At 40.4% G+C, this 22,145-nt stretch overlaps 1 protein-coding gene across 2 annotated transcripts in view; it reads left to right on the top strand.

The window, feature by feature from the left end:
* The first annotated feature begins 6,701 nt into the window (after nt 1-6,701).
* The window catches only part of klhdc8a (kelch domain containing 8A), a 66,585-nt gene continuing 51,141 nt past the window's right edge, over nt 6,702-22,145 (top strand). The window contains exons 1-2 of one of the 2 annotated variants that reach the window (XR_266207.4): nt 6,702-7,082; nt 11,453-11,503. Coding sequence is in view for 1 of the 2 variants with exons in the window: in XM_003446493.5 (XP_003446541.2) it covers nt 6,803-7,082; nt 11,453-11,503 (331 nt within the window). In the remaining variant the exon portion in view is untranslated. The remainder of the gene's footprint in view (nt 7,083-11,452; nt 11,504-22,145) is intronic. The other variant, XM_003446493.5, reaches the window with a different exon arrangement.

Genomic DNA, 22,145 nt, shown 5'->3' with positions numbered 1-22,145 from the left:
CATGCTGTAGGTATTACAGGTACTGCACTGCAGTGGTTTGTATCATATCTATCTAATAGACTCCAATTTGTTCATGTAAATGGAGAGTCTTCTTCACATGCTGAGGTTAATTATGGAGTTCCACAGGGTTCAGTGCTAGGACCAATTCTGTTTACATTATACATGCTTCCATTAGGCAGTATCTTTAGAAGACAGTATATATTTTCACTGCTATGCAGATGACACCCAACTCTATCTATCTATGAAGCCAGATAACACACACCAATTAGTTAAACTGCAGGAATGTCTTAAAGACATAAAGCCCTGGATGGCCGCTAACTTTCTGCTTCTTAATTCAGATCAAACTGAGGTTATTGTACTCGGCCCTGAAAATCTTAGAAATATGGTATCTAAGCAGATTCTTACTCTGGATGGCATTACCTTGGCCTCCAGTAACACTGTGAGGAACCTTGGAGTCATTTTTGACCAGGACATGTCCTTCAACGCACATATTAAACAAATATGTAAGACTGCTTTCTTCCATTTGCGCAACATCTCTAAAGTTAGAAATATCCTGTCTCAGAGTGACACTGAAAAACTAGTTCATGCATTTATTACTTCCAGGCTGGACTACTGTAATGCGTTATTATCAGGATGTCCTAAAAACTCCCTGAAAAGCTTTCAGTTAATCCAAAATGCTGCAGCAAGAGTCCTGACAGGGACTAGAAAGAGAGAGCAGATTTCTCCTGTATTGGCTTCTCTTCATTGGCTTCCTGTTAAATCCAGAATTGAATTCAAAATCCTGCTCCTCACATACAAGGTCTTAAATAATCAGGCCCCATCTTATCTTAATGACCTTGTAGTACCATATCACCCTATTAGAGCACTTCGCTCTCACACTGCAGGCCTACTTGTTGTTCTTAGAGTATTTAAAAGTAGAATGGGAGGCAGAGCCTTCAGTTTTCAGGCTCCTCTTCTGTGGAACCAGCTTCCAGTTTGGATTCGGGAGACAGACACTATCTCTACTTTCAAGATTAGGTTTAAAGCTTTCCTTTTTGCTAAAGCATATAGTTAGGGCTGGACCAGGTGACCCTGAATCCTCCTTTAGTTAAGCTGCAATAGGTGTAGGCTGCTGGGGGATTCCCATGATGCATTGAGTTTTTCCTTTTCAGTCAACTTTCTCATTCAACATGTGTTAATAGACCTCTCTGCTGAATCATACCTGTTATTAATCTGTCTCTCTTCCACAGTATGTCTTTATCCTGTCTTCCTTCTCTCACCCCAACCGGTCCCAGCAGATGGCCCCGCCCCTCCCTGAGCCTGGTTCTGCCGGAGGTTTCTTCCTGTTAAAAGGGAGTTTTTCCTTCCCACTGTCGCCAAATTGCTTGCTCATAGGGGGTCATATGATTGTTGTTTTTTTCTCTCTATATGTATGCACCTCTCAATGCACCTGCTAGTTAGATGACATGTATGCGTATGTATATAGATGTAAGCGTGTATGTGGAAATATGTGTGTGTATGCATGTACGGATGCAAATATGTATATATACATATATGTATGTATGTGCGTGTATGTTTGCAGGTGTATGTATAACTTGTACATATCTTTCTTGTGTAAATGTAAATTTGTCTGTTATTGTGTAAATACTTATGCTATTGTGTACTCCACACACATGGAGAGATGCCAAACTGCCTTTCACTGTTCTTGTAACAGTGACAATAAAAAGCTATTCTATTCTATTCTATTCTATTCTATTCTATTCTATTATTGTAGGGTCTACCTTACAATATAAAGCGCCTTGAGGCGATTGTTGTTGTGATTTGGTGCTATATAAATAAAATTGAATTGAATTGAATTGAATTGAATTGAATTGAATTGAATTATAGCCTAGAAACATTCAAACACTATGTGAGAAGATTATGTATAAAAGACAGAACCAGAGCTGCTTCTGCTCGGTGTGGTTTGTAAAGAACAAGCAGCAGTAATTTTTTTAGGTTTTTGCACTGAATAAACCACTGCATAGAGCACATGATGTCAAACAAAGAACAACATGTTTTGAAGGACAAACAAGGTTGTTTGAAAAGGTTTCAGAATCCTTTTTAAACACTGTGGTGGATGTGGCTCTATTTTAAAATCAGACAGAAAAGCTGTTTCATATAAACTGTGAAGTTTTTTGTCTTTGTCTTATCTTTTTCCCTCCTTCCTTGTCTCCTTTTTGTTCGTACCATCTTTGTCTGTCAGTGCTAACCTTTGCACCACTGTGGCTCACACAAGATAAAATACATTAAAAGCTATTTATTTTCATTACAGACTCATTTCTTTGAACACGGACTACAAGAAATGTGTCCATTTATCTCCCTTTTACCACTTGGGAATGCATACACACTTTTTAGCTTTCAAAAAGGTATACTGCCATCACATAATTAGTTTGACTTCTAGCAGTGTAGACAGTAATCTTTAATTCCTCTGGCTGTTGTGAATGCATGCTGTGTACTTATCGTGTTTTAGATAAAACTGCTTGTTAAAAGCACATTTCAAACTTTTTCTCCATGCTCTGATCGTGCTCTTGGTGTTGTTTAGAGTTTTAGCCCATGAAAGATATGCAGCTGCCTTTAAGAGGCCACCAGGTGGAGGAGCAGCAAACGGTGATGGTTCTTGTAATCAGTTTTAAGTCTCCTGTCTACTTGAAATGTCTTTCACAGTGTGGACCAATTTCAAATCCGCAGCTTGTACTGGACAGTGCAGCTGATGCTGTGAGGAGTCCCCCTGACAGGCCCCGTGAGGCCACTCTGTACTAAGGGCTACTCCTCATTGTCATATAAATAAAACTGCTGGCTGCTCACCTATCTTTTGATCCATTGTGGTCTTGGTTCATTTGCTCACGCAGCTGGGCATGAATCAAAGGGACTAAGCAGGTTTCTATGTCACATGGATATGAATAAAACAAACATAAATTAAAACAGGAGCATGAAAAACAGGAAAAGCAAGAAATAGAAGGAAAAGTTAGAAAAAGACCTTTTTTATTAGACATTTGGCTGTACCACAGCATAAATAAAGCATTAACAATGGCGCTCTTCCGTGAAAGTATTTTTAGTGAGCCCACATGTACATAGCCTCCATATTGTTCTGGTGAAGCTGCTGATCATAATGCATCAGGACAGGAGGTCTGTTTACAAAGGATAACACAGCTGCATGCTCACTGCTTTTTCCAAATGTTTTCTAGTTACATGCCTGCAATTTTTAGTGATAACATAATTTTTGAAGACACTGTATTAATTATAGAAAAAACAGGAAGTTCAAACATTCGTAATTCATCTTATTTTAAATTTGATTTCCTGTAACATACCTTAAAAAGGTATATTGTTGAAAGTCACAAAAATTGGCACATGTCTACAGGGAAATGAGTTTGGTCAGGGCTACTGTACAAATTTGTACAACAGATCAAAACAAACAACTTTAATAATTTATCTTCCTGGGAGCATCAGCAGGTATGTGTGCACTGGCCCCAACTGTACAAACACACTCTCACAGCATAGACTGTATATAAAAGATGCATGTAGCATCCGGGTCCAGAGAGTGAAGCCACAAAGCCACAGGGCCTTAAACTTTCATTCTGTGTGATGACCAGTGTTGGTCAAATTACTTGAAAAAGATAATTAGTTACTAATTACTGATTAACTCTCAAAGAAAGTAATCCCATTACTTTACTGATTTCTTATTTTCAAAAGTAATTAGTTACTTTATTACTTAGTTACTTTTTAAAAACATGATACACAACCTGAATACATAATAAAGCAATAGACCTTTCAGCCCAATTCTATTTTTCTGCATAATCCATCATATGAAATTGTTTTTATTAGTTTTAATCTTTTAACTTCATGCACATTGCATTAAGCAAAAAACATTCTCTGATTTGAAGAAATTGTTGAACATTTAAACTTATTTTCTGCAGATTCCAGCTTATAAAATAAAATAATGTTTTATGTTTACACTCACTCTTTCAAATAGATGCAAGTAAAACACAGCAAAAAATAAGTAAAATCAAAGATTCAGCAGCACTGAGTCCTGTCTCTTAAATCTATTGTCACCTGTTTAGCAGGAGTAGGGTCGGTAGAGGTTTGCAAGGTGCCACAGCGGTCATGTCAGTGGGGGTTTCTCTGTGAATGTCACATTCCCATGGCAGCATGTTCGGTACTTGCTCAGATATGAAGTTTAATTTTTCGCTGTAGAAAAAGTTTTCGTCCACTGCAGAGTGTACAGTGGACGCTAATGTTTTTGTAATTTTTTACAGAGTCAAACTTAAAGTAATGTCAGTACTTCCAAGCTTTAAACGCTGCATGGTCGTACTCTCTACTGCACTCCATATTATCCATTGTTGATCTGATCGTGACAATGACGCTCGTACATCATTGTCATGAGACACTCTCACAAACAAAATTACAGTTTAGTAACACAGTAACGCAGCGTGCTTATGGGAAAGTAACAGTAATATAATTACTTGTTTTGCAATAGTAATACCTTACTTTACTCGTTACTTGAAAAAAGTAATCGGATTACACCAGCAATACACGACTTCTTCATTTTATAAAAGACCTGCGGGTGTACAGAAATTTATGCAAACATGATCCTCGACACCCTGGATAGTTAATCTGAAGAAACACTTTTCTTATGGATCTCAGTCAGTAGTTTTAAGTCTTATTAAGCATAATATGATGTTCTTTTATATAAAATCTTGTTTATAGTCAAGGAGAAGGCTAAATCATGGGATGGCGACTGGAGAATCACAGTTTTTAATTTAAAAAAATTACAAACTCATTTTGGCACTCTCTCAGATTCCTCCATCATCTGATGAAAAGGCTTTTTGTCTGTGGCTCTAAGTGAAATCTGTGGATAGCTAACTGATGCTGACCAACCCCTGCACCACATCCTGGACATCCAGCTAAACACGTCACCTGTAATATCCGTTTAACCAAGATGCAAGATGGCAACAGTGAAAACTCTCAGCTCAAGGCTTCTCAACAGGGCTTCACTAGTTCCTGTGACACTAGAGTAAAAATAGAATGGTAACCTGCTTGTGACTAGGAAAAATTGGTGGTTGCCTGGTGACTGCTTTGATTTTTTCACTAATTGCAAGCATTTACAGAGACCAGATGTTGAGCATGCAACACCGTCAACCCTCTGGTGGGAGGCAACCATAGACAGTATTAAATTCTCTGGATGTGCTGTCCCCATCTTAGTAGTTGTCCCCATCTTAGTAGATAGGGACATCTACTAAGATGGGGCAGCACAGAAGTGACGATGAGGGGTGGGTCTAACTGTGAAGCTGCATATTTATTGTGATTGGTAAGTCATAAGCCAAAGTGTATGTGGTTTCATACCACAGACGATTTTCCATTTTGAAACATAATATGACCAATATTTAAACATTTATTTATTTTTTATTCAACTTGACCCAAAACAAATTATGGAGCCCATAAATTCATCAGGAAAGAGTTCTTATAGAGGTAGAGACAGAAACCGGTTTTTCCATTCGACTATAGGAAAAAAAAAGCTTTTGCAACCACAGTGTTTGTCACAGCATCAAGTCTTTGACTGTTTGTATTGTTTGTAAAAAGGAATTTATATTTCAGATCTCTGAGGTTCTGGCTGGACTCTGAATGTAAGCAGTTAATGTGAATGTAACAGATTTGTGATTCTGGTATATTTATCGGTTAATTACTGTAATATCACAAACAGATTTCATGTAACTGCCAACTTGACCCCATTCAATCACAAATTGATCGCAGACCGAAAGGCGGCTGAGTCATTCGTATTGCTGTTCTTTCGCCATCTCGATGCAGCAAGGTTACTTTGAGGTTGGCAACTGAGTCAAACAGTTGCAGACCTAAACCTCCCATATGCTGTGCATGCTTTGTATTCTGGGATGCAGCAAGGTACTATATACATGAAAAGATCTGTTGGGCTAGCAAAAAGCCGTGATATGAACTTAAACTCTCCATGTTCTCTGATAGTTCAGAACACAACACCTTTTTCCTGTTTTTACTTTTACTGCTCCTGCCCCAGACACATCTGACCCCAAAAAACAGACTGAATTTCTAATGTAGTTTTAAGTGATGCATTTTGGTTTGCTCGGAGTTCTTGCTGTGAAAAGAAACCAAATCACAGGGAAAACCAAATCAGACCAGACTAAACGAACTCTAGGTGTGAAAACGCCTCAAGTACTAACTTAGTATGAGCTAAGTACTAGTGTGATCAATTTCAATACATCTGGTGCAATAAGATATTGTGACCTAACCTACAATCTTGTGTTGCATTTCTTTTATTATAACATCAATAAGCAGCACATTAAAGTAGGAAATGCAGAGCTGGAATCAAAATAATGAATGATGGCTGCATTCTGTTTAGGTGTACTGGGCTTCTGCTCAACTCAGATGGGCTTAGAAGCAACGCGCTACACTTTTGTCAAAATATCATAGGAAAAAAGATCAGCTAATGTTAGTCCGTCTGTGCAGGGCTATGTCTGCTCTAGAGCGCCAAAATAAGATCTGAGTATATTTTAAGGAGATCAAATAGATATCAGTGAAACTGGAAACTGCATTACCTAATTCATAACAGCGCCACGTCCATAAAGTATTCAGACCATCTCCTCATCTCAGCTCAAAGACCAGTAATCTTCTGCTCCTGTCTATAAGAGACAGAATATCTCTTTCACTTCAAACACTTCAAGTGTGTCAGTGGGCTCTCCTGTACCAAATATAGGTTAACACACATGCCCCCCCTTTCGGATTATACCGTCACACGGAATGAATATGAACTTGTGCGATGAAAACTGGAGATGAATACTTCATCTCTGACCCACATAATGGCGATATATCAGGCTCGGTAAACGGATCTGAGCCGTGTTACCGCCTGCTCCTCCGCTGTGAGCTCCCGGTGCGGTGGGAGCTTTTAGCGGCGCGCCTCGTCTCTCATCTTCCTCCGCCTGGACCCGACTCTCCTCTTCCATCCTCTCTCCCTCTTTCCATCTCGGTATCGGAGGGAGGAGAGGAGGGAAAAACTGAGGCGACACACGCCGGGAAAAAGGGCGACGGAAACGGGAAAAGTAAGTAGCTCCGGAGGGGGAAATGAATGGAAACGTTATCGCTCTCCCTGATAGACGCGACTCCCGGCTCAGTTGGGAAGTAATGCTGGTACTTTAGCTAGCGCCGTTTCAGGACTCGTTCCATTATTCAGGCGACACGATGGAAACCTCGAGAAAGTTACCTGCTCTTAACTTCAGCTAGTGGCTGTGACTTGGATATAAGTAGGCTAGTGGCTCCATAGTGTTCGGTAGGCTAACATAAAAACTATTTTAAGAGAACCTTACACATTCATTGTCCCTTGGGAACTGTTGTGTTAACTGAAGTGCTTTTATGTCTTATACCAAACTTATTACTTCTTCCAAACCCTGACTTTACACATTGAAATGTAGTTTCCTTTACATCCTTAAGCTAAAAAACAACAGCACTTGTCTAATGGTTGTTCAGAGACTTAAAGAAAGGGGAGATATTGCTAATATAGCACTAAAGAATAGCACAGAGTAACAATGAATGAGGGTCCAATATTATTTAAAAAGTAATGTAGTGAAGCCATGGGCAGCAGAGTGAAAACCTGTGCTGTACGGTCACTGCACATTCATGAAAAATTATACACTAAGTTGCTAGTTTATTGGATAAACTTGGGTAGAACTGATGCAGGCTAAAGAGGAAGCGGTGGTTCAGAGGTGGTGGTGCCTGGGCAGTCTGTTGGGATTCCTTTAGCATTTATGAACAGCCTGTTTACTTGTTGTCAAATAGGGCCAATGTCAAAAATATGTGGTGCAAGCAGTCTGTGGGCTACTGTTGCTTGTGCTGCTGTTGACCCACCAGCCAGTTGGAGAGAAGAGCAAAGTTATAACCTCCAAAGGGGTGAAGAGAAACAAAGTGTTAAAAACAATGAAAAGTGTCCAGTGCAGTCACAGTGTGTTCGAACAGTATTTTTTAAATCTTTGATGTGTTGTTTTGTGTGCTTCTCCCATTCCTGGTGAACTCTGCTGTTCCCTTCCCTGTTACGGCCCACTTGTCAACCAGTCAGCATTCGACAGCTGCACAGCATCATCCATGTTTAGCAAAGTGCAAAAATCAGAAAGCCCTTACTGTCCCTGTATTTAGGAATACAATGAAATGTGAACTTCTGCTCCTATTTGCTGGAGTAAAATAAATAAACACATGTAAACATAACAAACAGTTCTCATATGACACATAATAATATGCATAATGCACGAAGTAGCATCAAGTGGAAGATAAACATGCCAGATAAAAAAACTGGGAATTATTTTGGGATTTTGAAGAACTGTACAGGAGCAGGTTTGCATCATTTGAAAACCCCTCTCCATAGACAAATACCTACTCAGACAGAGTTGCCGTACACAGCTACAGGCCTGCCAAGCTAAGGGTTATGAAGGTATGGACTGGGGATTCTTATAGATCGCTATAACTAGTGGATGAAATGTTACTATACTAGTAGCACACTTCTCTTGCACTTCTCTAATTAGTTTTAACCTAAAACTATACACTCAAACCTCCATCAAGGTATGGTTAATGTTGAGGTATTATTAGGTTCCCATAAAGTTGTAACTGACTTGGACCGTTTACCTCTTTTTTCAAAGTTCACTAGTTCTTTTTTCCAAAACTTTTTCCACAGTCTGTGCAATAATGATTGATGATGATGGATCCATTGTTACAGTCCTCGTGACAGTGATGACAGTGAATATAAAGACCTTCCAGGCCTTATCTCAAAAGGTCACTTACTCAATATTCACCACGCTTGTCTGTCTTCAGTCTGTCTAGGTTCAGGCTCAGCACAGATGTAAAGGAGGAAGAATGACATTTCTTTCTCTTCCCTTCTCCCCTAGGGAGATTGTCACTCTTCTGCTTTCACTCTTTGCTCCAAAGTTGGAAATTCTCAGCTCAGCTTACACTTACATAAAATATGTCGAAAAACCCCAGGAGAAACACCGGTCCCTTTGCTCAGTGTTAACTACTGTTTCAAGTCTAACAGCTACCATATCAATTGGTGGAAGACAATTTATTTAAAGAGTGATCACCCCTTGGTGGCCATTGAAGAGACTGCAAGTTTAGGCTTGGTCACGCATGTCACATTGGCCCAGAGACTAGCTGACGAACCCTGCCAACCCAGACACTAGGGGAAAATGTGTGTTCCTCGACTGGTTGGGAAGTAGTTGCTGGAGGTTACTGGTTGCTGCCAGGTAAAATCTGTTGCAAGAAAGGTGCTGCACCAAAGACCGTCTTGTCATTGCTTTGGTTGCGAGCAGATTACAGTAGTTGCCCATAGTTTGTGTGGAAAATGCCAGCTTGTCTGCAAACACTCAAAAACTAACCACAGAGGTGTAGTGAATCTTGAAAAAAGTGTATTGCAAACCTGAAACAGAGACTGTTCCTCGTCAAAGTACAAATATGCCTTACTAAAGAAATCAGCACATTTCAACTTACAACTTTTAGTTTGAAGGAAAGCATTCTCAGGTTCCGGTTTGCATCACACTCTTCACAGTTTCCCTGCCACTCTGTTAGCAGTTTGCAGACAAGTTGGCATCTTCCATGTAAACCATGCGCAGCCGCTCCAGTCTGCCAATGACCAAAGCAATTGCAAGGTGGGTTTTGTTGCAGGACCTTGTACCTTTTCGTGACCAATTTCAGCTACGTACTGCCAGCAACATCCTGCAACCACTTGCCAACCAGTTGCCCTTCACTTAACTACAGCTTATTAAAGGTCAGGCCATTATTTTGTTACAATACCATTTTCAATCCCACAGGAAGACTTTGACCCCATCCTGTAACAAGAGAAACTATAGTAAAGAGATCATTTCTTGCAAATTTAACATAATTTTCAACTAATTTTCCCAATTATAAGTTAAATTTAAAAAAATAAGAAAGAAAATAGAATGTTTCACTACACATCCTTAAGGTAAAATATATTTTAGAATCTACTAATAAACAAAGGGTACAGCAAACAACACAATACATCTTAATATTTAATTATTGTAGAAGAACCCCAAAATGTTGATTCTGTTCATCTGGACGTAGTATTTATAGTGGGAGAAACATTTCGTCACTCATCCAAGTGACTTCTTCAGTCTCAGCTGACTGCAGGTTTCCTTAACCTTATAAACAGTTTGGCCAATGGCCATGATCAGTGATCTTTGATCAGTGTTTGTTGGTCAATGGTCATGACAACCCATTGTTCATTCAGTGGGCTGGTTTTAGTCATTGTGCAAATGTACTGTATATAAGGTTGGGGAAACCTGCAGTCAGCTGAGACTGAAGAAGTCACTTGGATGAGTGACGAAACGTTTCTCCCACTGAAAACGCTACGTCCAGATGAACAGAATCAACCTTTTGGGATTAACTCACCTGGATGATTGAGCATGCATCAAGATACTGTCGAAGAAGAACATTATGGAAAAACTTGACTAAAATTGAGTTTTAGTTACACTAAAATAAGCAAGTTTACTGCATTGTAAAACTGAAGATTTAAGGTTTATCATCTTATTAACATCTGCCTGCAGCCTCTTTCTTATCCACCTGTCATGCTTCTCCCTGAATCTGCAGCTCTTCACTTCCTCAGCTCTGCTCTTCAGGCCTGAAGCCCATCTGATTTCACTGTTCTGCTCTGCATTTTACTCTTTATTTGCTCAGATCAATTCTCCACACTCAGCTACGTTTTCCTTGCTGCTCCACAGAGCCAGAAACACACCCAGTCCTTCGTGTGTCTTTAATCTGCTCTGTCACGGCTCAGTGTTCCATCTGTGACCTGCAGTCCACTAGCTACTATGTTAGTGATAACTGATGGCTAATTTTGCTATCGGATAATTGCTAATAGTTAAACAACTAACTTAAATGTGTGCATCAGCCAGGTTAACATTTCTGATTACTGTTTAATACTTCAATGTTGTTGAAACCGGAGCTTTACTGACCTCTTTAAATTAATCCTACCGTGTTGTTCAGTGTTATGAATGTTAACTACTCTGTGCCTGTCTGTGTGCAGCAGTGCTGTAAAGTTATGTGTCAGCTGGAGGAGGCAAAGACGGCACTGTTAGCATCAATATTGTTGCAAATGAAAATAGTAATTTGATATTAATTTTAGCATTGATTCACAATTGAGCATCGATTTTTTTTGACAACTCATTTGTAAGTGTCCATTGTAGCCAGCCAGGGGCCAGTGAACTTAGTCAATGGAACCCCATCACATGCCCAAATGGCCTGCAAATGTCCACTTGCCTAACATGCTATTTTAATGGTCCCATGGTCACTACTAAACAGACAAATGAGTTTGAGTTGGTGCAAGCTTTGAACAGGTCATGAAATCTGAGGATTCTACGCATGTATAAGACAGTGAGGTGCAGAGTTTTAAAGTGCCAACTTCTTGACTTCACAGGTGAGGTCGAGAAATTACCCAGAGCTTCCTCCGTGGGATTCCAAACTGAAGGTAGTGCCATTATTTTTCTTCTAGTTGGAAGGCCTCACCTCCAACACCTCTGCTTTTCTTTCACTACAGCTCTTCTTCCTGCTCGCATCTTTTTCTGTCTACACATGCATTGATTGGTTCCTTGTGTGCACACACCCACATGCTCAGACACACACATAAATAGCATTTCAGCCAATTGTTGTGCATAGCGTGCAGTAGTGCATTATGTTAAATCAATGCTGGCCTCGCTGTAACACCAGCACACCCATTATTCGTAAGACAAACTAAGGACAGAGCTCTTTCTGTTTGATGTTAGCAAGAAATTTACAACTGATAATGCTGTGTGTGCACACATGTGTGCGTCAGTGTGTGTGCTGTTGGGATGATGAGCCATCTCCTGACAAGGCAAATGGCACTTAAACATATCAATCTGGCAGTAGGTCTCCAAAGTCACAGTTTTGTTTGACGGCTGGTAGCACATGCTTTGGGTGATATGGTTGTGTTACAAAACACAGTAAACAAAAAAAGTGTATGTCTATGCAGAGTGAACTGTTTTACATTGTTCACCAGCTGTATGAAGAAATTCACCAAATGAATAACAGATAATAACATTTTGCCTAAAATCAATATAACAGTGAATAGTCACATTAGTTTATTATTTTATGCACTTCAGCACAGAGTCAGTCTTTTTTGTCATTTTTGCTGTGAAGTAAACAAACATTCATTTGCAGGTAACATTTCTTTAACATGATAGTAACAGTAAGGACACTGTAGTCCTGTAGTGCCTTGAATGCCTCATAAACTGTGTCTGGGAGAAACATTTTCATGTCGAGTTCACTCATCTTGTGAATGATTTTCTGAAATATAAAGTGAAACTGCAGGATTCTTTCACATCTCTTTAGTAAATCAGAAAGTAAGCAGGGGAAAAACTGCAGGGCTGCACATGTTTTAACAAAAGGTTCTTATCTTAACTAAACAGTTGAAGCATCGGGAGCAGGATTAGCAAACACTGTGTAATGAACTGTGCGTGTGTGTGTGTGTGTGTGTTTGCAGCAAAGTCCCCAGGTTAGATCTTTCCTGCTGATGACACAAATTGGTTGTGCTTTTTGTGTTTTTGTTTTTTCTTTTTGTAATATTGGCCCATAGCCTCGTTCTGCTCTGTTATGTATGCAGTTTACTGAAACCAGAGTGTAGCCTGGCTTACATGACTGTTTTTCTGTTGCAGCCTCACATGCACCTGCGCTGCTTCTGTTTTTGGCTCATTGTTGCTGTCCTCATTATCTGTGCCCGAGTACATTTCAAGCCCAACTGTATACCCGGCAGCCAGTATACAAATCAGTATATCTGATTACTGTACTCTCAGCACTGTCTTCATACTGAGTAGCATGGCAGCTGAGTTAGCTGTGATATGGAAACAAGTGGTGTCTCCACCTATGGTAGTTATCTAGTTTGTTGAATACATGGCTGGAAACAGTATTGTATTCACTTAAAATAAAGTCTTGGGGTCACAGTTGAGTCTATATTTCCCACAGTTAGGTTCTGTTGGTGGTTTTAGTTGTGGTGCATGTCCATGTGTGGAGTGTGGAGTGTGTGTGCCCAAAAAAGAGTTCAAGGTTTTTTCTTTGTAGAGAAATAATTTTGCCTGCCAAAGGCATTTCATCCAGCACCAAAGAAAACTCACAAGCAGCAAAGTGATAACGTTTTAGAATGAAGAAAAAAATCAAGCGGTGTGTGGATGTGTTTAATTACATCATTCAACAAGCAGCACATAAACTTGTAAAGTGTTGGTCTTCTTCTTTATCCCACAGCTGGTGGATCAGCAAGCACAGATGTAGTGATTTGGTTTTGACAGGGTCCCACTTTTACACTGATAGTGGTCTGAGTGCTTCATTAGAAACACTAGAGCCCAGTCTCTCCCAGTGGGTTTAGCAGTATTATATTACAAGGTGGCCAACACTTACTCATGTCAAACGCCATGTTTCAGAATCAGCGTAACATCGTAAAAGTTGAACTGAAGACTAATGTAAACCAGACTCTAGTTTCACACCGTTTTCCAGGCTTCTTCTTTTCACTGCTAAATCCTGATGTTATAACAAAAAGAGGTTCACTGACAAAATCTCCGGCCACACTTTAAAGTCTTGGTGAGTCTGTGATTTTAGCAGTATTCACATGTTGAATCTTCACTCAGAGACACAGTGTGAAGTCCTATCAGGATAAAACGTCTTGTTAGCAGCTGTACTGATGATTTGTAGTCAACAGTTCTTTAGGTTTCTACATCGGTCATGAACTGTCTGAGTAACAGTTTAAAATGGAGAGTTTCAGACAGAGGCTGAACGAAGGTCCTGCAGCCATATACAGTATAAAGACACAAGTGTGTTCAAAACTCTAAAATGTAACTGTTTTAGTCATAAATACATTTTGAAAGCTGTTTATTCGACAGACAATGATGCTTTTTTATTATTACCAAAGTTGTACCGCAGCTTCCTGTGTTTGATCAGTTTGTGTATGATCTAACCCAGGAAGTACACAGCGTACTTTCTTTAATGAATTATGAAGTAAAATAACAGATATTTGGATTACTTACAGAGCAATAATCAGCAGTTGTGGACTGCAGCTGATGCCAGTAGTTCTGTGTAAGCTTGGTGTGCTCAGCTTGTGTTACTGCTTTCAAAAATTGATAGTTATTCAACCACAGCAGTGGTAGTTACTTTACCACAGGTAACTTGTTAGAGTACTTTGTAGTGTAGTTTGTTAAGAGTCTTTTACCCTATGGCGTGAAACCCATACTCTCGGCGTGACAGCTCAACAGAGAAAGGATATAGTACTCTAAATGCAGTACTTTGTAAGGTGGCACACCCAACACACCTGATAAAGCAGTTACATACACACAGTCTCACATTATTTATGTGTTGCTCACTTCCTTTCCGAGTGTTTCAGTGGAGGGTGTTGCACTTAGTCGGTGGCTGATCTTTTGCCACTCAGCAGGTCTGTAATTACGTCTGACCTGGTTCAGCCACAGCAACACGAACTGGAAGAAATTTGAATTTCTTCAGGTCAGGTCAGAGACTTACTTTCGTGAGTAAAAATGGTCTGCTTGAACTCACAGTACACAGCTTGCTAAATTACTGTGTGCAGCACTGGAGCTAGTGATCCTTAGGGACCTGTAATGTTAGTCTAAGTCTTCTTCTGCCTAACAAGGTGAATGTTGCTGTACCACAGCAGGCGAGCGGCGTGTTACTGCACATCTGTCTGTGGGACAGGAGGAAAAAAAACAAGCCAGCCTGCTTGCTGGGTTAAAATTTTCAAGTACACTAACCTTACCTCCTGCTGATTTTATATCCATGCGCCCAGAGGAGGGGCGTTACACAGTCCTGTACCCTTAAACGCATCTCCTACACCTAAACCGTTTCACTCTTTATAGAAGTGCAGCCTGAAAAAAAATGCCCTCAATATGCACAAATGCGCTCACTCTGAAAGTCACCCACTTAAATCTTTAAAGGCTAGAAGTGCAGCTAACACACGCACACGGACACACACGCACATACACACACTCACACACATATTAAACCATGCTGCAGTAAAGGAACCGTTAGGGAGTTAATTCCAATTCTGCTGACAGTAGATAGGTTTTACCATTCTCTCTCACTATCACATAGTAATTACTTATAAGGCCACAGGGATTATGATGTCCCCAACTCCCCTCTGTAATAGAGCTCTTGCTCCATATAACCCTTTAGCTTTGCTTCCCAGTGTCTATCATCCCCCTAATTAAGCTGTCCCTCCCTCTCATTATCGCTGTATGTAATATCCTCCAACCATTAACTTAGCCCACTTCACCCACTCCTCACCATTACTAACCCCTCCCCCTCTCGTTTCTCCTTCAGCTTTCCTGTCTTGCTTTTGTGCTCTTTTCTTCACTCAAGCCTTCACACCACTGCCACACTGGATCAGCTTGGTCTAATTCTACTCCTACACAGCAGTGAAAGGAAACAGAACCACAATGCCCTGAATATACCCGTGTTTGAGCTGGGGGAGTGGGGGTGCGGGGTGGGGGTGCGGGGTGGGGGCGCGTCTTCACTGACACAATACAGTACAGAGATAATTCAATATGCATTGGCCTTACGTAATCAGTCACGTTTCTCAGTGCAGGCACATCATGTCCAAGCATACATCATGCTTCATTTTCTCAGCTCTGATCATGTTTGCTGTTTCCTAAGTGCCTGCGTCTATTTCCGTCTTGTCTCCATGGCTCCTGTCGCAGCCACATACAAAATGCAGCCGCATCTTCAGATGAGCTGATCCACAGCTTCAGCGGACTCCAACTCACAGCTGAAAACACATTAAGACGTTTGTGCATCTGAGCATCAAGGCACAACTGTGTGTGTTGTTTGTGTCAGATGAACGTCCCCTGGGATCTGTGCCCTGTTCTTTGTTCACTCCATAGTCCGCTCTTTCCTTATTGGTTTGGCTTTTATTGGCTTTTGAACATATCCTTGTTGTATTTGAGTCTTGATAGCTCGGTTAAAAACAAACACCATTATTATTTGACCTATGATGATGATGATGATGAGAGTATTTTTTTCTCAGGACTGTGTAGCTGTATCTCTGTAACTAGAAAAAAAACACCCTAAAAATGGAAAGCGCAGGAAACATGTTTGTTGTAATTTGTTTTTTTTTTGTTTTAGTTTGTTTTTTTATTTATAATAATCCCTTCATTCTTTTCATTTGCTCTCCACTTTGCTTTGGCCAACATTTTCCTTGTCTGAATTTCTACTTCACTGCAACTTACTGATATTCAGTAGTCTTTCACCCTCAATCATTTCATAAGCAGTTTTATTCTTTCACAGATTTTAAACAGTTTTTAGACTGCATGACTCAGAGCATTATCATTCCCAATGCGTAACATACCCACAATTTGTCACACCCAAGGCGTCTCATTGTAACGCAAAAGGTATCCTTCCACGTCCTTAAAAAACGTCCTTATATAGCACTCTGGGTTCTCAATATACTCCAATATGACAGAGGCTCAAGTCGTTCATCCCAACACAAACACAAGAAAGCATCACTCAATCAAAAATACAATAACTTCATGTTATCACAAAGTATTCTAAACGGATTCAGGATCTGTGTGAACAGATTAAAGGTACATAGAGCTTTGTTATTATTATTATTTTTATTTTATATACATAGACTCATTCCCACCTACTCTCATTCCCAACACGTAAAATAGCAACGATTTGTCACAAACGTCGCTATTTTACGCATTGGGATGAGAACCTGTTGCATGACTAGGTGCTTAATTTTATATACCTGTAGCAATGAGACTGGAAACTGGAGACTATGTTAATAGTTTTGAACCAGCCACTGTCTGTCCAACAGTCAGTTTTGTTTTAAACTGAACAAAAAGTGAGGGCAAATATGGTAATAAGCACGATTTCCAGTCTGTCATGTGTCAGTTTAAGTGATGGATAGGGATGGGTACCGGTGTCCGGTGCCATGATGGCACCGGTTCTGACATAAACGGTAGTAACCAGACCGAAAAGCAGTGCACATTTCGGTGCTTTATTTCGGTGCTTTTTTTTTCCTGAGCCAATTCTAGCCAATCATTTTACGTTTCCGAGGATAGTAGGCGGGGCCAGGTACGTACGTTCTTTTAGAGCAGAGCTACAGATTAAAAATGCCCAAGGCGAAGAGATCAAAAGTCTGGCTGTACTTCACAGCAAAAGGTGCAAACTCAGCAGCCACAAGTGCTTTAAGGTGATACTGTGATACTGTCAAAGGAGGTAACACCTCAAATCTGATGAAACACCTGGCGACGCATAGCGTTTTTTTTTAAAGCCGAGAAATTTGCCGTGTTTGATAGCTTGCTGCAAGACCTCACACCGTGCATATCTACTGCGGGTGTGGTGCCTGTTAGCGGACCTGGAGTTAGCAACATCCCCCAAAAGAGTAGAGTCCTGGCCCCTAGCCCTGTCAGCGTAGCAGAAATGATGACGGATGATGATGGCAGCAGCAGCCGTTCTCCTCTGCGTGAGTAGCTTCATGTTGTTCGTGTGTAATTAATGTTGAGTAGGCTAACCACATTATTACATTAATGCATGTAAGGTGAACTAGCAAACACCGTCGTAGTTACATGCGGCTGTCTTCTTGTTTGATGGCAGATACTCCCTTCACCCTGGCCAAAAAGACTAAAATGACCAAAGAAAAAGTGGAAAACAGTTAAACATGAGAGGTTTTTGGACAAAGTTTGTGTTTTTTCCATTGTTTAAGCACTGCTTCCAGCCAAGAGTGATACCATATATGTCCTATAGCTGCAGAAAAGGCTAACATTGTTATCTTTTTACAAAAAAAACAGTTAAACATGAGAGGTTTTTGGACCAATTTTGTGTTTTTTCCATTGTTTAAGCACTGCTTCCAGCCAAGAGTGATACCATAAATCCCCTATAGCTGCAGAAAAGGCTAACATTGTTATCTTTTTACAAAAAAACAGCTAAACATGAGAGGTTTTTGGACCAATTTTGTGTTTTTTCCATTGTTTAAGCACTGCTTCCAGCCAAGAGTGAGACCATATATGCCCTATAGCTGCAGAAAAGGCTAACATTGTTATCTTTTTACAAAAAAACCAGCTGAACATGAGAGGTTTTTGGACCAATTTTGTGTTCTCCATTCTTTAAGCACCGGTTTGAGCACCGTTTAAGCACCGGCACCGTTTCAAAAGTACCGGTTTGGCACCGGTATCGGATAAAACCTAAACGATACCCATCCCTAGTGATGGAATTGGTGTTGGTGAAGAGCTAGCAAACACAGTCAGCTAGCTTAGCTCAAACTTTTGTCCAACACAGGAATGAAGACTTCCACTCTTGTCCTTTTTCTGTGATACTAGATCTACATGACGCTACACTTGCTAGTCATACGTGATGCTCTGTGTCAGAGCAGTGTCCAGATGGTTTTGTGCAGCTCTGACTGTAGCTCAACACAGCAAAACAGAAAATCCACCACCTTTTGGTGACCACCACCCAGTCCAATTCTTAAGGAAGCAGACCACAAAATAAGAAGAAATGACAAACTCGCGCAATCCTGTGACTATATTGGCTATAACCAGCTGTTATACTATACTGGAAAATGCTGTGAATGGCTGCATCCTGATGTAAGAGCAACTTGCCATGTTGTCGACAACACATAAGGATTTATGTCAGCTTTGACACTAAGGATTAGTTTTGTCGTTAAACAGGTTAAATTCGCAGGCAACCTGATGTTAGGTGCCTTCTCCCTTCATCACAATGGAGCAGCTTTTTCCAGCTTGATAGGTGGTCAGTGTGTTTGGGTTTTAATGGAGCGGTGGAGTGTTGTGAAAGCCAGAGCAGGAGAAAGAAATAGGTGCTCTATTTTCTCCTCCTTAAAAGCGGCAGTGTTCTCACTTTTACTGCATCTGCCAGCTGAACACACAGACACGCCCAAACACACTCAAATAAATGACACACAAAAACCATAAGGACAGCCAGAGGGAGGGGAACACAGCGATCTGTTTGCCTTTTAAATACAGATAAGAGAGACGCCAACTGCTCCGCAACAGCCTCGGCCAACAATCAGCCACAACTGATTTAGTCTCTGCTCGCTCATTACAGGACCTGGACCCTGTGCTGGCAGATTTAGGCTGCCAGTTGACTTCATGGGTACTAGCACAGACACAGGAACAGCTGGGCTGGAGCATTTTGTCATTTCAGTCTTGTGTAAAATATGTAAATGCTAATATTCATAGCATGATGGCAAGCAGCAGCATAGTTTAAAGAAGCTCTGGTGACAGCACCAAGATAATTACACCTCATTGTGATTTCCTACCACAGAGTCTCTGTCTGTTGAAAGCATTTTAATAATGATAGCTCATGGTGTGTTTGTTTGCATACAGCAGAGATAAGATTAGTGAAGAGAGCAGCCTTTGCATCTCTGGAGGCTGAGTGATGTAGTCTCTCCTCCTCCTGGCCTATTGATCTAGAGGTCAGCTCAGATTCACACAAAAGACTGCAACCCATAAACCGTCAGACTTGATCATTTTTCCCTGCTTTGTTCAGAAGCACATTTGCCTATTATTGTCTGGAGCACTAAATCAGATGGAGCTGGGCAGCCAGGTACGCCAGAGCCTCATCTAATCTTCAGGCTCATCAGTGGCGGGGTGTCGGCTGGGAACAACAAGGTGATTCAGCCGGCTGCGAGGAGCTGAGCTGTGGATCTGTCAGCCGGAGAGGCTGAATATGGTAAGACTGGAATTTGCCACATGTTCTCTTGAGAAGAGCTATTGCACCTCAAGCTATTACAGCTAAGAGGCTGTGTAAATGTCAGAAAGAGTATACTGTGGCTGTCTTGAAGTAAAGCAGACAAAGGCCCTGCTGTCTGGAAATTCCTATCCAAAGGAAGTTCCTCTTTAACTTTCTTTAGCTAACTCCTTCTAAAGTGTGCACCTCTCTTCATTATGGTGGTTTTGCACGGCTCTCCCCAGACATTACCTGTCAGTGTGTTTCACACTTTGTGTTATTTTTCTTCACGTGAAGTCTGAGCTTCTTTAGCTTTCTCTGTCAGTGTCAGTTCAGCTATGGCAGTTCTTACTGCCAGTCCTTCTAATCATCCCACAAGGAGCCACAAACATAAAACCCATTATCAGTTTCTGAAACTAGATCCTCAGAATTTTACTTAAAATGCAGTGGCTTTTAGGTAGTGTGCTGCTCAGGTTTAGCAGTTGAATATGGAACAGTGCTGGTTTGATTAAAATGTCACAGTGAGAACTGTGTGTTGCTGCGTTTAAATGTTCAGCTTCATCCAGGGAGCACACGGAGTGCTTTTGAGTTAGACGATAGGTGTAAGAAGACATGAAGGATGTCACCAGCTGCATCATGAATGGATAGAAAGAGTTTGTTAACCATTATTAGGTACACTTCTTGCTTTTCAAACCCAATCACAGGTTAGTTATCCATCTTGTCACAGTTTATGCTGCTTGCTTTGTAAAGGCAGCAGAGACTAACTACAATTTTAGTTAACTCTTTATGATTCAGAAATTGTATATGAGATATTTGACTTTTACTTTACTGATACAACTATTTTAGTGAAATTTTAGGGAAGGTGATATTTGTACAATGCAAGAAAAGAAGGAATCTTATGTATAAACTACAGCAGCAAATAATTTATGCACAGATTATTCTTTAGGTGTGGTGAATAGTGCTGTCAACTGATACTCAAAATTCAATTGTAAAGTTGAATATTTTAAAAACTGTTCAGCTGTAATCAGCTGGATTCCCACCAGAAAAGTTGTAGTAGCCAGCACTGCTGTGAGGCTAGCGTAGCACCATCCACCTGTATCCACCTGTGCAGCTCTTACTGCATGTAGAGAGGGAGAGTGGTTAATGATTAGCCTAGCATAATCAAAGAACAGTGAATGAATATTAGCTGGATATTGAATTAAACATTGAATGTATTTATTTATTTTTAGTCTTTGTCAAGAAGTGTATGAGAGCACAACCCTTATGTAAGTGAAGCCTTTTCTGATGAGTTAATGGTCACAATCGCAAGTCTTATTTATTACAGCGGAATGTTTTTGATGGTCCCATTAGAGTCAAAAAGGAGGCTAAAGCAGGCTGTGCTTTGGGGTGACTCTACCTACCTACTAGCATTTGAGTGTGCAGTGTCTGTGTGTTTGTCAGACCTTCTCTGTTGATATCCAGTTTCAAAACACCAAGATGGATATGGCAAAATGCTCAGCTGCTTTGTATTTACATCTTGAATACTGTAGATATCTGCAGACTCAATCAGCACTACAGGAAATAAACACTGCCATTCTAGCCAGTGTGTGCCAACCTGGGCCATGACTACTGTCTCACCAGCAGCATTTGTAGGCATTGGACTTAAAATTAAAGCATGGTTGAGGAAGTATTTGGATCTTAATGATTCTACTCATTAGTGTGGGACTATGTCTTTGTACATACAGAGCAGAATAAATAAGAAAGAATAGAAAAGTAAAGGAGAAAGACGCCCCACAGCTCTGTGATCATTTACACAATCATTTAATGGAGTTCAATTCATGGTGATGTTGCTCTCATAACATATTTTACCGTTGCGGTTGTCAGACTATAGACGAAAAATGGAAGTTTGATTGTTACTTATACCTGGCATGTTGATCAGCAGGCATACCAAGCTGCTGAGCTAAATGTGAAATAATAGTCATGACAACATCAGGTAAAAGAAACAGAGAGCAGCTGTGATGCTGACACTCACGGTGAGTGACGACAGTTTGAAGCTTAAAGCAATAAATTGATGGTTTTTAAGTACAGTCAACAAAGCATCTGTTACCAGGACATAAAGTGGAAGTTTGAAGTATTGAAGAGAACTTTTTTTTATTTGTGAAGTGCAATTTTGGCTGATGTTTGTATAAAGAATGAGGAGAGTAGAATTAATGACCTGAGCAATGGCTCAGTTGCATTAAGCAAGGTGTTCCAGTGAGCCACTAAGTTCAGCAGCAGGACCTCCTAACACTTTGACTGTGTTTTTTTCACCTCCTCACTAGAGATGGCACGATACCACTTTTTTATGTCCGATACCGATACCGATATCATAAATTTGAATATCTGCCGATACCGATATTAATCCGATATAGTGTGTTTTTTAATCAATAAAACTG

Source organism: Oreochromis niloticus, linkage group LG5 (genome assembly GCF_001858045.2).
Source record: "Oreochromis niloticus isolate F11D_XX linkage group LG5, O_niloticus_UMD_NMBU, whole genome shotgun sequence".
In the NCBI taxonomy this organism is placed as follows: Eukaryota; Metazoa; Chordata; class Actinopteri; order Cichliformes; family Cichlidae; genus Oreochromis; species Oreochromis niloticus.
This window is presented reverse-complemented; position numbering and strand designations above follow the sequence as displayed.